This window comes from Humulus lupulus, chromosome 3 (genome assembly GCF_963169125.1).
Source record: "Humulus lupulus chromosome 3, drHumLupu1.1, whole genome shotgun sequence".
Classification (NCBI taxonomy): domain Eukaryota; kingdom Viridiplantae; phylum Streptophyta; class Magnoliopsida; order Rosales; family Cannabaceae; genus Humulus; species Humulus lupulus.
The window spans coordinates 63,017,019-63,034,667 of NC_084795.1; the positions used below are offsets into that span (position 1 = coordinate 63,017,019).

Below are 17,649 nucleotides of genomic sequence, written 5' to 3' on the forward strand. Positions count from 1 at the left end.
TATAGAATTAATCATGCTTTTTCTATGTATTTTATAAATAATAAAAGTAATATGTGTGTTAGATTTTATATCCAATATTTTATTTCATTATTATCAATGGTATAATGTCATTTTTAGATTTATCATAAGATTTATCTCATCCTTCCATGATAAAGAATATTAAACACTTGAATGCATTTTTGTGAAATATATTTGTGCTTCAATGTTAAATCTTTCAAATGAATAGTTAAGATGTGAACTATTCATTTGTGAATCAAAGATCCAAATAAATAAGTATGCATATTGGTGATTCTTGATCCTTCCTACTTGTTACATTTTGTTACATCACACTTTTATCCTATGTTTATTTACAATCTTTAATCTCAAAAACACAAAATTATCACTTGTTCTATTTTCCTTATATTATTTATCTCTTAAATTTGTTAATTTATTTATTAACTTTATTTATTTGTCTTCTTGTGAAATCGGCCACCTGATCTATACTATAACCACCGCTTAGTGAATGTACGTTTTGGGCTTTAATCAATACTATATATGAGTTTCTCTATTTTACATCACCAAAACTCAACTTTAATATTTTTTAATTATTTTAAATATTTTCTCTTACGTTTAATAATATCTCTATATATTTTAATATTTATTTATATATTATCAAATATAATTATACTTTATTTCAAATTAACCCAAATTTATAAAATAAACTAAAAAAATACTATAAAAATGCTCACTATAAATATTGTAATGACAAAACAACTAATTAATAAATCTTAAAGAATAATATAAAAATACCCAAAACAATATAATATAAATATATATAATATTATATTATATTATTATATATTTATATATTATAAATATGAGTTTAACAGAATTTGTTGTTTCAGTTAAATTTAACACTTTTTTATTGTAATCTAACACTGATAGTTTTAAATTATCTATATAAGGTAAATAATTCATTTTAAAAAAATAATAAAACCATCTAAATAAAGTAAATAAAATTGAAAATAAATAAAAGTAATAAATAAGCTATAATAATTTATCATCACATATTTTAAAATTTCATATTAAAGTATTTAAATCACTCCATCAATTATGTTTTAAAAAGTATACCAAAAAAATATTTATGTGCTTAAATATATTCTTTTCTTTATTTTATTAATTATTTATTTTGTTATTTATCGTATTTTGTTTATTCAAACATATATGTAATAGTAAAATAAAACCTAAATATGCATATTTTCTTATTTTGTCGTTTACTTTTTTTTTAATGAGAAATTACTTATTTTAATTGTTCTAGCCATTAATTAAATAATATATATTTATACATAATTTTTTAATGCTTTTAAAAAAATTTAAATTAAATAATTAATATTTTATTAGATAAAATTTTTAAATTCGTAGTTTTAATTTATAATTTTTTTTAACAACTAGAATGCACCATATTTATAGATATATAAATATATATATATATATAAAATATGTATTTAATAGATTTTTGGTTTAACAATTTTTTTAAACTATAGACAATGTTTTTGGTTTATTTTTTTAATATGTTTATGTCATTCTTTTATAATGTATGACATTGTTTATTTATTTAAAATTTATATTACAATTAATATACATTAATATATTTTCTAAATAAAACTAAATATTTCGTATTTGCTTTTAACTAGAATATATATATATATATATATTTATACCACACACTAAATAAATACCACACTAAAACTCACACACTTACATTTATATATATTATAGGAGAAAGCCTAAAAGAAAAAAAAAATTGTGTAAAATACATCATGGTCTTTTAACACTCTTAGATATGCTTACATTGGAAAGAGAATTTTGTGTAATATAGTAAATTATAGCATTGTGTCAAATATGCACATAGGTTGGTGAAATACATTAATGGTAGAGATAAAAAAACATTCACATTCCACAAGAGCTATGCTTAACACATAGCTACTTTCAACCCGAATTGAACCACATTTTGCAGAGTCACATAATTATAGTATGAACTTAAATTACCACAAATATTTCTCTTTTCTTTTTATTCTGTTATTCCCCAAGGACCACCAAGAATTGTCCCTGATAAATATTATACTAAATTTATTTCTTAATAATGTCCCTGGTAAATATTATCTTCATTTATTTTCTTAGTAATATTAGAATATAGCAACTTCAATTGCTGAAAAATTTAACATTGCAAGTAAGGGCTCTTTTGTGGGGTGTTTGTTTAAAGAGATATCTCTCCTCTGCAAAAAAAATTTAGTTTGTTATGCGTATGATTAAGGCAATAGACAATCTTCCAACTTGGCAAGAAAAAAGACAGGTAAAAAAGCATAACATGGCACATTACATTTTTAATGCTTGTTTAAACAACTACTAATCATTTTTAACACATTCCTTGTAAAATAAAAGTTGGTATAGGCTACCTCCATATAAGGGGAAAATGGGTTATACATGAATCGGTCCTTGCCCCAAGAGCTAGGAAAAGAAAGAAGTATCCCTACTAATTTTACCATTAGTCACCATTGGGCCCACCGGGTTATGTTCTAGGAAGCCATATACATATCATCATATTCACTATGCCAACCTAAAGGGCTTTGCTATATTTGCCTTTCTTCCCAGAACTGTTAAATTCTTCTTCCTAACGTATGGGAATATCGCTGCTTAATTAATTAAGATGTTAAGTTACATGACAGTTAAATTGAGAATGAGGTATATCACTCCCTGGGGCGCGCCAACCATAGCGAACTGAGTGCTCTAAGGCGAGAAAAGTAATCATTTATGACGAGTAGAGCACGAGCAGCTTGGCGAGTGGTCAGAATTCGATGCATTTGTTGTAGAGTTTGCTGCCTCAAAAGATCAGCCTAACAGGTAAAAATGATTGAAAACAAGCGAGTTAGACAAGTTTTTATTGTCTCATCAATGTTGAAGATAAAAATTAAGAATGAATAATTACTTGGTAAAGGAAGTTCTCTAGAGTAGCCAGCTTGCCCATTGCGATAGCCATTTGACCCATGTAATCAGCAACATTTCCTGATCCAGCGGGCCCTAGCGTGGCTGAGGAAAGCGTTTCCACAAGAGATTGCTGCAGAGCTTCCATGCCTTGTGACAAGGCGTCCTCAGCCTGTTGAGAAGATTGCTGTAGGTTACATATGCCCAACAACTGTTGATCTGTCAAAGGTTCGAGGTGGTTCCCTAGTATCTGAATCTCCAACACAAGAAACAATCAATGGAAGAAAACAAGTCCAAGAGCTTAATTTTCTTTCTTTCTCAGTCTTATTTAGTAAAAATGCAATACAAATGAGTAAAAAATGAAACTATAGATGACCACCTTGAGAACTTCTGATGATCTGAACCCGCCCAACCACATAAAACACCTCTCGGCGGGGGTCTTCCACATGCCAGAGAGCATGTGGAAGACATCAGCCTTGGCACCAATGCTCTTCAGCCTGAATATTTCATCGTAGTGCGCCATCACTCCATCAACAAGAACACGTAACTCATTGTCGCCCATGTGGGAATTTACAGCCGATCTTAGATCATTTATTAACCGTTGTTGTTCATCAAGCCAGCGTGCATAGTCCAGGTCAAATGCAAGCGCCCCTAGAAGTGAAAAAAAAAACATTCTCAGAAACATGTGACAATGTCATGCACATAAGATGATTGTTCACGGAATGTGATCATCAAATATGTTCTTATTATTCCCAAATTTGCGCTTATTATTCATCTGGTTTTTGCTACTTTTTAATTTCCGGTACTCCCTATTAATTTTTTTTTTCATGTCAACTGACACTTAAACATCTTTTATTTCAGGCACCCCCTATTAAAAAAATTTCATGCCTACTGACACTCAAACATCTTTTCTTCTTGGTGCCTTGCTACAGAGTTTAGTACAGTAGTCAATGGTTCAACTTTCCATGGATTTCATATCATTAATTGTAACAATAAATGGTGAACAAAAGTCTTCACCAGTCCACTCTACCAAACTCTATTCACTCTGAGAGAAACATACAAGAAGTTTAAACAATTGTACCCTACTTTCAAATGCTCATCTAACCAAATATTTCCAAGGTTTTATCTTACTGTTACATAATATATCAGATTCTGAACCGGTTTTAATAAAATTATAACGATAAAAGTTAAGCCTGGGCTTCGAACCCCAGCTGGGCCCAGTAAGGGCCAACTTTTCTAAAAAAAAATTAAAGCTTGCTAATAAATAATACGTACCATTTCCTGCCATCAACTGATTATGATCCCCTGAAAATCCAGAAGCAATAAACATACCCTGCATTAAGACATTAACAAAGCTGTGACTAAACGAGTTTCAAACATGACAAGGCAGCAACACACAAAACATTCCCACTTTCCCGGAAAATTACCATAGCCAGGAAAATTTTACAACCCCTCCCCTTGAGTGTACCTGTTGACGTGCTCGTTGAAGCTCTTGCTCTAGTTGTGAAAGCCTAAGTCGACTACTCTCCAATTGCTGGACATATGCCTATCCAAAACCAAAACCTATAAATCATCCAAATATATTCCATTCATTAACTTAAGACTTTTGACATTGCCATTTTTTTCCATGTTTCAACAGTTGATGAGTTTCAAAATTTTTACTTAAGGACACACCAAACCAACAATTTAAATGTACATTTTCTATTCATCTAAAACTCTACTTATCTTTAATCCAAGCCTGAGAGAATACATAAACATACTAATTAAGTATAAAAGATGCATTACTTACTTTCTTCCTAAGTCGACTCTTCCTTGCTGCCTCTCGATTCTGAGCCAGCCTGCGCAGTGTCTGCAAATTTGATGCCCAAAAGACAATACTAAATTCCAAATAAAACATACAAATAAATAAATAAATAAAATTCTAATAATAACTACAACAGACTGAGAAAGAAGGTGTGAATGAATGACCTTTTGGTCACCAGTTATGACCTTGGCTGACTGGTCCTCCATGGAATCCACGACTACAAGTGAGGCATGCTGCATTCCTTGAAACTAAAGACAAAACCAAAAGCTGCAATCAGATACTTCACTGCCATTTCTGAACAAAATTAAAGTTTATACAAAGTGATTAAATTTACTATACTCCGTTACAGACAAAAAAAAAAAAAAATTAGTCCTCTGCTGAAAATCCTCTGATGAATTTAGATACGTGATTAAGATATGATTCCCATCAGAAATATTTTGTTTAACTGAGCCATGGCCCATGGCACAGTAGTGCTACACAACTACTATTTTTACAAAATTGGGTCCCATCAACTGACCCGGCATCGATCAAGTAAAAAAACAAATCCAAGAGAATTTGCACCCAAAAAACAAAATTGCTAATTCCAAGTTGTCCCGCTTTTAAACAAAATTTAAAGATTCCCACTCTCGTAATAATAATAATAATAATAGAGAGATTTGAAAAACAGGGGAAGGAGAGGGTAGCTAACATGGTTTTTATCATCGGTGTCAACATCTGTAGAAGTGTCAGTCTGCTGGCTATTGTCTGCCATGGCTGAATCACCCCAATTCTCAAAGTGTCCGCTTCCCAAAGGTGAAACGACGACCTTCGTCGGCTTCTGCTGCTGCTGCCGCTGCTGCAGATGATGATGATGGTACACCAACTGTTGCTGTTGCTGTTGCAACCCTTGGCCTTGCCCTGTGTCGACGCAGCTCGTCTCTGTTGTCGTTGGAGCTATGTCCAAACACACTGCACTCTACAAAACCATGTCGCTTGTCATGACAGAGAAAAACCCAGAAATGAAAAAATAAAAAAGAATGAAAAAGGTGGGTAGAGATGCCTTACCGGGTTGAAAGCCCCGAGGTGTAAGTTATTAGGTAAAACAGCGATGTTGTTTGATTTTAAACTGAAGATGGAGCCTACAAGAAACCAAATATCCACAAAAGAAGAGTAGTTAGAGATGTTTATGTGTTACTTACTTGTAAACGATAATGTCCATATATACATAAATATATATGTGTACAAAAGAGAGATGAGAAAAGAGGATACTTGGGCTTAAATCAACAGCATCATCGTGAGGAAAAGCGGCTGCGGAGTGTTCAAGCTCCCCAAGATCCGAGAACCGTGTTTGGTTTCGGCTACACTCATCTCCCCTGTTTTTTTCCATATCACCAAACAGAGAAACAAATTATAATTTATCAAAGAAGGTTCTTCACAAGTTGATATTCTGGTAAAACAAACCATAACCAACCAAACATTAAAAAACCAAAAAAATAAAAAGGAGTAATATAAAAGATAGAAAAACAAGACCTGAAATAGAAGGAAGAGTGAGTGTACAATTGAGGGTTTGATGGAGCTGCTCGAAAGCTTTGCATTTTTAATTACTATAACTACTAAATTTAGTAGTAGCTATTCTCTCTGAAACTTATAGCAAAAAAACAAAGAGATGGGTTTGGATTACATGTATGAGCTAATGAAGTAATAATACAGCTCTTCGGAGGAGGAGGAAGAAAGAGCAATCAGAAGAGAGATAGAGAGAAAGAGCATTGAAGTGAAGAAAATCTTGATGTATCTTTAAGAACAGGATAGCGTATCAGTACGGCTCCTTTAGTATATTAAAATAATTTAAGGAAAAGAACAGGCTTTTTTATTATTGCTTTCTGACTTGGGATTTTAGTTTCCCAATACCCCCACATACTTCTTTCTCATCTCCCCACTCTCTTACCCTCCTGCGTTCTTTTCACTCATTTATATATATATGGATATAGATTACTATCACCACCACCTGGATAATGTTTGCTCCAATGAACCCTTTTGGTCATTTTTTTCACTATGCAAACCAAACATATTCGTGTAGAGTTGAGAATGAGTAGGGTGTTTAACCAAAGCACTCATCTTTTGAAAACTTTATGATAAAGTAGGAAATTATGTCTTCATATATATATATATATATTTAATAATATTTCACATTTGTCTTCAACCATTGAATTCGTTTTATACTAACACAATAGTTTTATATATTCGATTGAAAAGTCACATTATATAATATAACAATTGTTAAGGCAAATGATAAGCTGATGAGGGTTGTGGGTGTAGATAAATACGATAGGGTTAACATGGTTTAACAATAGAATATTTGGGTCCATTCAAGTGGCAAGTTTTTTAATTATTGGATTGAAGAGCATATCAATGAAGAACATGATTATGCTATGATTATATGAACCAAACTTTGATAGCTACTGCTAACAAGGTCCGTACGTAAATTATATTAATAATATTATGTTTTAAAAAACTGGAAAGATGGGAGAGATGGGAATGTTTTGTATTAATAAAAAAAAATCTAGAAGGCTCTCCCTTTTGAAAACAGATAAAATATTTGAAATTAAAAAAAATGGAATAGATTGACTTTCAATTAATGGAATACATATAGCTCCCACTTATCAACTTGTTAATTTCACAACCACAAAGCAAGCAACAACAAATAGAAGAAAAAAAAGCATAACTTATTAGGGTTCTCTTTGGTGCAATTAACATTAAGGATTAAGCTTTTGGTACTTTTGCTTAGTAGAGCCACAAACCTTATATTAAATGTATTCACAAAGTTAGGCATTATGAAGAAAGAAAAAGAAGAAAGTGACTAAACAGTTAAACATAATATATTCTACTTGCATTAAATATATATTTGACTATTTCAGTAGTGGTAATTTTGTATTAATAAAAAAAATGTACTCTCACTCACACGCATTGATGAAGAGAGTGAGTACCTACGAGTCCCACTCCCCAAGACCAAAAAAAGAAAAACGACCCCCTACTTAGCTGATCCCTTCCCTGGTTTGTCCTCTATCTGGGCCTCTCTTCCTACTATAGGTAACTTGAACTTAGGTTTTTATTAGGGCATAGAATTAGATGCTTTTTTTTTCACTCTCAATAACCCCTTTTTACAAAATATGAACTGGGAAATACACAATCTGTGGAGAGAGAGAGAAAGAGAGTTTCATAGGTAAAAGTGTAAGAATATAATAAGATAGTATAATGTGTTATGTTTTTTTGGTTTATCTTTTTCATTTATGAGGCTTTAAAAACAAGGCTTTGCTTGAAAGGAACCTCTTGGGTAAACTGTCCACGACGAGTTTCTAGCCCCTCACCCTCACCCTCAGCCAGCCCCAGGCTCTGTGCCAGTGCCAGTGCCAGTGCCAGTGCCAGAGCTACAGACACATATATTACTATTACACACAACAAATAATAGAAGAAAAAAACTTGTAATCATTTTTCGAAAAGAAAAAATATATATATTAAAAAAATGATTTGAGTTAAATGCCAAAAGCCAAAAGAATATGACGCATTTCATACGGCAATCGTACACTTTCCCGAGCCCCTCTTTAGTTTTTGTTTTGTTTTTTGTCTGTTTCTTCTCTATTTTTTTTTTCACTTTTGGGCTACCACTTTCTTCAAGTACCACTTATCTACTTCTACTTTCTGCTTCTTCTTCTTCTTCTTCTATTTGGCTGGTCTTTCTTTTATTTAATCATTTTGTACTCTTTTACAGCATGCAATTGTTTCTTAATGCGCTGCCGTTTTGAGGATGTACTCAGTCACGTGACATCTTAGCATATAGAAATAGAATACTAAAATTGTCTACTGAGGCACGTGATATAACTTTTTTTTTTCCTTTTTATTACTTTCCCTTCACCAGCTTTATTAGTGATTTTCTGTAAGCTTCTACAACTGTGATAAGAACTATAACTCAGGTCTCTTTGTGTATAGAAAATGATAAGAATTGGAAGAGAAAAAGTTGTTTGAACCTTACGTTAAACGAAGAAAAGGATTTTCAATAATGAAGAAAAAAAAACCATTAAAAGGAAAAGTGATTGAAAGGGAATTGGGCTTTTCAACTTTTCAGGCCCAACCTAAAATAGGGAAAACGATTGAGGAGATTCTCTTCGTGTCCTTTTGATTCTTTATTATCAGCTCAGTTTTTCTTCTATCATTTCATGCACGGGGTTCAATTTAGAGCCTTTTGTTTGCTGATACAAGCATCTTTGTTAATAATGACTTAAATAATTACTTGCTACAAATGGAAAAAAATTTGGATATAATTTGGCTTTTCATATAATCCAGAAAAAAAACCAAGGCCGTGACGAATATGCTTTTTTCTTAGACCTCTGTATAGTCTAAAGATGATAGACTAGTAGTCTAAGCTGTCTTTCCTACATGCCTCTCTTTCTTTCTTGGTTGAAGCTCACAGTTTCACAGTTCACTGAAGGAAAAAAAATAAAGACAAGGGAAAGGATATTCTGAATTAGAATCTTGAAATCAAAGGGAAAGAAAGTTAGGACCAGGTTGATTTTGCAGTTGATGGGCCCCTAATATGCAATACTTTATTGTACTTTAATGTATATACATACATTTCCAAGGCCTATTCTGATAAATAAAAATGTTCTATTGTTAGTAATGTATAACATAAGATATATTAAAAATATATATATGTATATTTTTTTCTGATAAATTGTTTCTTTCACAAAAATGTTGATGTAAAGAAAGTAGGTGTGCCTCTCTTCTTGAAAGACAGAAAATTGCTTTCCAATATTGAGCAATAACCATCAAAAACATATTTTGAGAACAAGCACGAGGCATGGTAAGAAAGGGTAAAAGGAAGAAAAGGTGGTAACTTGGGTTGCCTTTCTTAGCATTTACTTGCCCAAGACAAAATATCGGCCTACACTACAGTGTATTGTATATGCGTACTTGGATAGAGCTCTTCTCTTTTTTATACTTTTCTTTGTCATTAATTTACTGCATGACAAACTCAATCAAGACAGTCTAAACGAGATGAAAATTGATGGTTCAACTTTCATTTCAAGGCACAACTTAAACGCTAATATACCTATTAACACAGATAAAAAGATATGTTGAAAAAACAATGTCCCAACGCAGTGTCCCCTTCATTATTTGTTCAACTAACTTATATAGCTGCTCTCCCAACATTCGATTCGTTTCTAGTACTATCTTTTCCCAAAGCATCATTCCTATAGTTCAAACTCTAACCACATTCTTTTATAGGCTAAAGAGTTGATTGGTTTGAGATTCCAAAATCTACCAATGCCATAATGAGTAAAATATCTAAACAGATAATATCTAAAGTGCAAAATTCTTCCATGTAAAATATTGATGAATAAATTAAGGAGACAATGGATTACATTGTACATTTAAAGTAACAAATCATGTAAAAAGGGTTTTCAAACAGGAAGTGTTTCTTGAATTTGGGCATCAAATCGACTGTGAGTTAAAACTTCCCTGGCTCGGGCACTCCTATACTGAAGGCGCTGGTGGAGTGTCTCCGACATTTGGTTGAAAAATTCAGCATCCCACCTATGGATTAGTAAGGGATCCTCCGCGTAGCATATGTATATGGATGTAACTGCACTTTCCACAACCACCATTGCCAGTCCCACCTGAAAATTACACCTTCAATCCCTTTCACCATGCCATATCAGTAACAAACTCTTACTGCTAACAGACTTTATTTTTCCCAAGATTGACCTCACCATATAATCAGGTATTCCATGCGCTATATATACTATACTATTTTTTAAACACATTTTATGTGTAATTTCGAGTGTCTAATTGCTTGTTAAATTATAATAAAGGGTGTCCAATTTTAAATGCAACCACATCAAATGACATATAATGTACTGTTGGACACTTTAAGTTTGCCTTGTAGCATTAATATGGAAATCAAGCTTTATTGTATGGGACTAAAAAAATTGTTTTAGTGACTTTATAATTTGATTGAAGTTCCAAATTTGAAATTAAAATTGAAGAGACATGAGAATAATTCAGAAAGATATGAATAAGTCAATGATATAATTTTTTTTCCTGATAAATTTATGTATCAGAATGTTATTAATTTTTGGTTTCTAATTTTAAATATTATTTTAAAATAACAATTTTGGTTTAAAATATGTTAGTGGGGTACCTTTTTTTATTCAATAATAGCGGGTATACATTTTGGTTTTAGACTTTCAGTGACAATAGAGGGTGTGCTATGGTTATAAATATATTCATATATGTAATATTTATAGGGACTACACCGGTGTTGACAAAAATTGGTTTCGACACGTGGATAGTGAAAAACACTGTCAACACTGGTGTTGACAAAAGTTGGTTTCGGCATGTGGATAGTTATAAATTCTAATTTTTTACTATTACAGTATTGTAGTCATTTAGAACATCCCACAAATTTTCAAGAACATCCGAATAATTTAAGGGATCGAAAACAATGTTCAAATAGTCGAATTTTCAGTGCACGCGTGCAACAAGCTGTTTGAACCTTGTTTTTTGCATCGTAAATTATTCGGAATTTCTTGAACCTTTGTGAGATGTTCTAAATGACTACAATACACACTGTCATATATAACTATTCACATGCCAAAACCAACTTTTGTAACACTGGTGTTGACAAAAAACTGTCAACGCCGTAGTCGTTCCCAATATTTATATATTGGTTGAAGTGTGAGAGAAGACATTCATAAAAATGAAATAGATAACTATGAACGAGCTATCGAAAAAGGATTCAATAGAAATTAACAACAGAAAGAAAAGAAGAAAAAAAGTTGTATGAAAGAGTAATTACCAAGACCATTCCCATCAACATGGCAGTCAATCCAACCATAACCACTCTGTCACTCCATTTTGTCCATGTCCAGGCTCCCGCACAAGTTCCGGTGATGAGTCCACCCAACAGTGTTCCCATCAGTAGAACAGCACCAGAACAATCATAGGCAATAAGTGCTTCCACACCAGTTGATTGGAACAATTCCCAGGCATCCCTAGCAGAATGGTTAAAGCTCTTACCATAAACAGCTATCTGAAATAGAAGGTTATTAAAAAATATTAGCACACTTAATGAGAAATAATTTAAAATTAAAAGATAGCTATTAGCCTATTACTCTGGAGCGCCTCAATTTGTATAGGAATTAAATTATGAAGAAAACGGGAGAAAGTATCGATAGAATTTGCTAAATTGGTACAATTCAGATTTTAACAAAAATAGGTTAGTAGATTTACATTTTTTTTACAGAGCAGAAGTTATCCTCATCAACAAAATATCACAGCTAACTTATGTATGTACACCACCACCAATGTTGTCTATTAATCCAGATAATAGGACTATATGTCAAATTTCAGGTTGTACAAGTGTTTTACTCTTGTCCTAACTACTTTTGATCTATCAATTTGCTTTTTGTCATTAGACTCCTTAATGAGAATAATTTACCTTTATACTTACCACTAAAAAACAGCAACTACTCCAACTTGCCAGTACTAAGTAAACTAATGAACATTTTCATGTTGTTAGTTCTCATGTAGTATGAGCATGGTAATCATTTAATTGTGTTTCATTACTGTTTCAACAAGTTAATAAGCTACCCCCTGAATTGCGCAAATCAAAATGCTGATCATTGTTGTTTTCTTGTCAATTCTCTACCAAAAGCACAGTTGATCTATCATTGATCTTTATACCAGTCATTTTTATAAGACCATCATGTATCAAATAATAACCCAATACCAAAAGCCGATCTAACCTCTAAAAAATCAAGAATTAAAAATTCCAAAATCAAGATCATCAAGTGAAACTTCATAAAAGTAATAAAGCAATACCAATTCTTTTTTAACAAAATAGCATTAAAAAAACCCATCAACAAAAAACAAGAAAGCTTTGTTCCCTTATGGTTAAGATTGGAAATCAACTAAAAACCCACTCAAAACTAGAAAACCCACACTTCTGAACTTTTTTTTTTTAAAATAGGCTCCCGCCTAACGCTAAAATATTTGGGAACCGGGAAACTATAGCATTGCTATGCAAGTACCCAAGAGGGACTTGAACCTCAGATCTTGAGGGAGCAAACCACATGTCTAACCCTCTTGAGTACTATTTAACAATTTAATTAGAACACTAAATCAAAGTAATGATAAGTTACAAGCAATGCAAACCAATTGTCCATAATAATTCATCATTCCCTATTAAAATCTTTATATATAGCATCCTATTATTAGTCATATGTCAATTTTGAACTCATAAAAATAGATGAATGTATTATCTAAAATAAAGAAATAAATGACAGATTACTCAGCAGAAAGGTACTAAACTACCTGTACATAAGCATACTTGTTGAAAAAACGAACTAGAGTCTCTACAAGATGAAAAAGGAAATCAACACAGCAAAGCAGACATTCATTGTTGCCAATCTTTGAACGGATTCCCCTGATCTGGAATATATTTCAGAATATTAGAAAGTGAAATCTAGGAAACTGGAAAAGAAAAATGAAAATAAAGATCTGGTAGAAAGAATAGAACCGGTATCTTTACCTCCCATCTCAGTGTCCGAATAGCAGCCGTAAATAGTGATCCATAGCAGATACTCCCGAAAGAAGTTGTCACAGCATGCCGTAGAGACTTTACCAATGAATTCGGAGGAGGCATCGGTGATACTTCTTGACCATCATGTATGAGGACAAGGAACACCATACCAGACACTATAACATGTACGGTGTTACATAGAACTGCACCTGTCCAAAATAAGCTTACAGAGAGAACCTGCGTTTAAGCATGATAGCATTGTTATAAATACTTTCATCTGAGACATGGACCAACAGGACTTCATTGCAATTCTTATCCAATATCAACTGATGGAATAAAGAGCAAAACTTGCCAGCTCACCACAAGAAGCCACCAGCGTCCATCATTATCCATGCTTGAAGCCACAACACCCGCTGCTCCAAAAGACCATAACCCCATCCATAAAAGCATAACAATCATGAACGCGTATGCCACTCTAATAACTTCAGGGAGACTCCATACCATCTTCACAGCTTTTTGCAGCACCAGCATTGTAAATGGAAGTCTATATTCAAACACAGAAGCAAAAACCATAAACAACATGACTGATTGTGATGCCAAAATCCAATACAAACAATATGCCCATGACTTCAATTCTCGGCAGAAGTTTTAAGCTTGTACCTACCTATCTATAACTGATACGACATAGAAGAACTGCAATACGGCACCAATCGCAAACGCGACACCCCAGAAAATCTGGTCGCCCCAGAAACATAAAACGCTAATCACAGCAAGATAAGTAGTCAAAATGTGGACAGATACCTTCATCATGTAATTGGCTTGAGAACCCAACAACAACAGCCAAGTCCACCCAAGAACAGTCCCAACTCCACCAGCAAGAGCATAAAAGGGCCAATAAGTTTCAGTCAGCTCCTTTCGATTCTCTAATACTCGTTCCATATACCTATCTATATTTAACCTATCCGTTTTCTTAAATCTATTGATCCCGAGAATAGAAAGGAAGAACCCCAATCCCACCAGGTGTATAACAAAAATTCCCAACCAAAAAACATCACGCCAGCGCCGACTCGTTGGCCCAGAACCCAGCGTTTGACCGCCGTCACCACTCCTCCGACTCCGCCCCACATTCTATATATAAATTTTTAAAATCAATTGGGTGAAGAAGAAGAAGAAGAAAACCCAACAAACTATCAATCAAATAAATTTAAATTCGATCCTCATAAAAGTTAAAAGGAGAATATTTTTTTCCCTACCTGATCGGGTGCGGCATTAGAAGCAGAATCGGCAGAAGAAGAGGAAATACTCCGAGAGTCGTTCATGGCCATGAGGACCAATACACAAGCATTACCGCGTTGAATCCAAGGAGAGAGAGAGAAAAAAAAATATAAATATAAACGTGACGAGCACGGCGTCGAACGAGAGCGAGCTAGGTCAAGGGAGCCTGTACTCCATGAATTGAATAATTATTAATGGAAAATAATAATTATTAAAAAAGAAAAATTGATCAAGATGAATTTATTGAGTCGAAAATGAAGCTGTAAACACAGTAAGAAGAAGAAGAAGAAGAGGGAGCTTGAGTTGGACTTGGATTCACTCCCCTCCTGTCCTGACAGAGACTGAGATTCGAATGTTTAGTGGTTTTATGTCCCCTTTCTGCAACATTTTTTCCAGACTGGGGGCATTTCTGTCAATTCAAGAGACGGATGGTAAGGCTAAGAGATAACAATCTTAATTTTGTTACTATTAAAAAAAACGTTTGATGATTATTGTTTGTACAAAAGAGAAAATTAAAACCATGATATTAAGATAGTGTAATGATTTCTTTTTTAAAAAAGAAAAGAAAAGATAGTGTAATAATTTCTGTCAAGAAAAAAATGTAATAATTATTAATAAATGAGATATAAATGTGGTAGGAAAAAAGGTGTAGGTATGGTACTACACAATGCATGTTATGTATAACAACATTATTTATTAAGTCGCTATTTGTAGTTAGTTGTTTCATAGTATTTTAGGTAAATTATATAATTTAGACAACCATTTCTTGTAAAGATGATCCGGAACAGTAGATATAAATATTGTGATATATTTGGTAAAAAAAAACTAATATGTGATATATTTGATGTAAATTTTAGCACTATGTTCCAATGTATAATTGTAAGAGTTTATGCAAAAATTAATTTTTTATTAATAGTCATTTGATATTTATTGAAAATAAACTAAAAGTAATAATTTTTTTAATATTTTATTGTTGATAGTTAAAAATAATAAAGTAAAGAATCTAGTTTGATTGATAAAATAATAAAAATGACATAAAATTAAATAAAAAAATATAGTATTTATAGTGATGCAAAATATATATCATATGTATAAAATTTGACATAATTTTTAGTATGTGTAAAATTTGGCACGACTTTTAGCACATCATTAGAACAATTCTTTTGTAAAATGAACTATATTTTAACAATGCATCACTAATTGGACACTTTATTGAAAATACTGTAATAGTAAGAGCTAGGGTGTCTATTTGAATTCATATTGATAATGGGTGTTGGTGTCGTGTCATTACTCATTTATTACAAGTAAATACTTAATTGAGACTGTTATTCCTAGAAATCAACTTGTTGACATAGCACTCTTGTATGGCACATGCATGTGGCAATAGAAAATCTTTTACGACATCAAAGTTTGGTCCAATATGGTGACTGGGATGAGTGAAGAATGAGCTTCAAAAATCTTACAACAAGAATATCAATTAACGGTCACTATATATGTAATTGTTCAATATATATATATATATATAGTTGGTCGAGTATAAACTTTAAGATACATAGTTCAAGCAGCTTATTACAATGTATTTTTTTTTAAACTTTTATATATAAATATCATGATAAAAGACTATCTAAGGCCCATCATGTAAATTTAGAAAATCTATAAATATAAGACCAAATGTCTTATTTATTTTTTTCATGTATTTTTTACATACTGAAACTCTATTGTTTTGTATTCTCTCTTAGACTTAAGAATCTCCGTTGAATCTTGTTTTTCTGGTATTGAGTTTGAGATTTTATTAAATAAAAGTATCAAGTGGATGTAGGTCTTTACCAATTATCGGGACCAAATCACTATAAATTTTTAGTGTTTTTTGTTTTACTATTCAGTATTTTTATTTTTCTATCGCTTAATTGATTTAGTGTCGTCGACCAAATCTGTGGTCAATATAGACCTTACTCAATTAATAATTGTAGAAAAAAAAGAAAGAAAAAACTACTCAAACTCCAAACTACTCAAACTCCACGCTTTTTTTGTCGGTGACATATTATTTATGACTCAAACTCAATTTATCTATAATCCAAACCAATTTATTTCGTGTGAGTTTTAAATTATGTAATCGTGACTAACTTATTTCGCCACCTTAGTATACCACGCATATGATACTTTAAAAGTTAATATCGTGTTACTATTTGATTTGTATTGATATTTGGTGTCACATATATCTTCATTGTTTTACACAACCCAAATAATATAAATATAGTATTTATTTCAAAATATTATGTGTATTCTTTTACAAATTTTTCTATAAAGTGATGATTAGTATTGATGATTTTTTATTTAAAGAATTATAAAGTAAACTTGCGTGGATTAGGTGTAATTTAATTTTTGTTCTTGATACACAATAAGAAATGAAAAGAAAAAGAGTGTGGATTAGGTGTAACAAGATAAGTAAGAGTTGATATTAAATGGAAAATGTAGATTGATTATAGATGATGATAGGAGATAGTGATTCAAGATATGAAGTTGAACTCCACTCACTTGTTTAAAAAATATGCCTTTTACATTTGGTTAAAGCCTATAGGTGATTACTTGAATTTTTTGCACAATAATTACTTTTTTTTTTTATACGTGATGTATTTTTCTTTCACTAAAAATAAGAAATAAAGAAAGAAACGTTATGTATTTTAAAATTAATCAATATATTTAATTGAGCAAATAGTTTTTTTTTTTGTTTTGTTTTTTTTTTCCTCTCAAATTGAGTCTTTTTTTCATTACAAATCTACTTCTTCAAGAATTCTAAATGTTAAAATACTCACTTTTTGTTATTTCAGTTCAAAATTAAATACTATATAAATATAATTGTGATGTACCATAAAAAAGTTTCAGCAACAATTATAATTGTTGAAGACATTTTTACATCGAAAAAAAAATTTACATGAAGAAAATAAAAAATAATTTGAAAAAGTACACAACTATTTGGCAGTTATAATACAAACACAACTTCAAAATGAAAATGAAAAATGTGTAAAATACAACATAATATAAATTAAGGAAA

At 31.8% G+C, this 17,649-nt stretch overlaps 2 protein-coding genes across 2 annotated transcripts; both read right to left on the reverse strand.

The window, feature by feature from the left end:
- Positions 1-2,340: 2,340 nt before the first annotated feature.
- On the reverse strand, positions 2,341-6,799 carry LOC133822751 (transcription factor TGA2.2). Its single transcript, XM_062255191.1, has 11 exons — positions 6,275-6,799; positions 6,014-6,117; positions 5,810-5,883; positions 5,454-5,720; positions 4,930-5,013; positions 4,751-4,810; positions 4,430-4,507; positions 4,237-4,294; positions 3,341-3,612; positions 2,966-3,211; positions 2,341-2,873 (listed from the first exon to the last, which is right to left on the reverse strand). Exons 1-11 carry the CDS (start codon positions 6,337-6,339, stop codon positions 2,727-2,729), a joined length of 1,455 nt encoding a protein of 484 aa, XP_062111175.1. The 5' UTR covers positions 6,340-6,799; the 3' UTR covers positions 2,341-2,726.
- A 3,249-nt stretch (positions 6,800-10,048) lies between these two features.
- LOC133822752 (uncharacterized) lies at positions 10,049-15,064 on the reverse strand. The gene is made up of 7 exons (XM_062255192.1): positions 14,576-15,064; positions 13,987-14,450; positions 13,683-13,866; positions 13,332-13,559; positions 13,115-13,231; positions 11,598-11,831; positions 10,049-10,416 (listed from the first exon to the last, which is right to left on the reverse strand). Exons 1-7 carry the CDS (start codon positions 14,645-14,647, stop codon positions 10,201-10,203), a joined length of 1,515 nt encoding a protein of 504 aa, XP_062111176.1. The 5' UTR covers positions 14,648-15,064; the 3' UTR covers positions 10,049-10,200.
- Between the last annotated feature and the right edge of the window lie 2,585 nt (positions 15,065-17,649).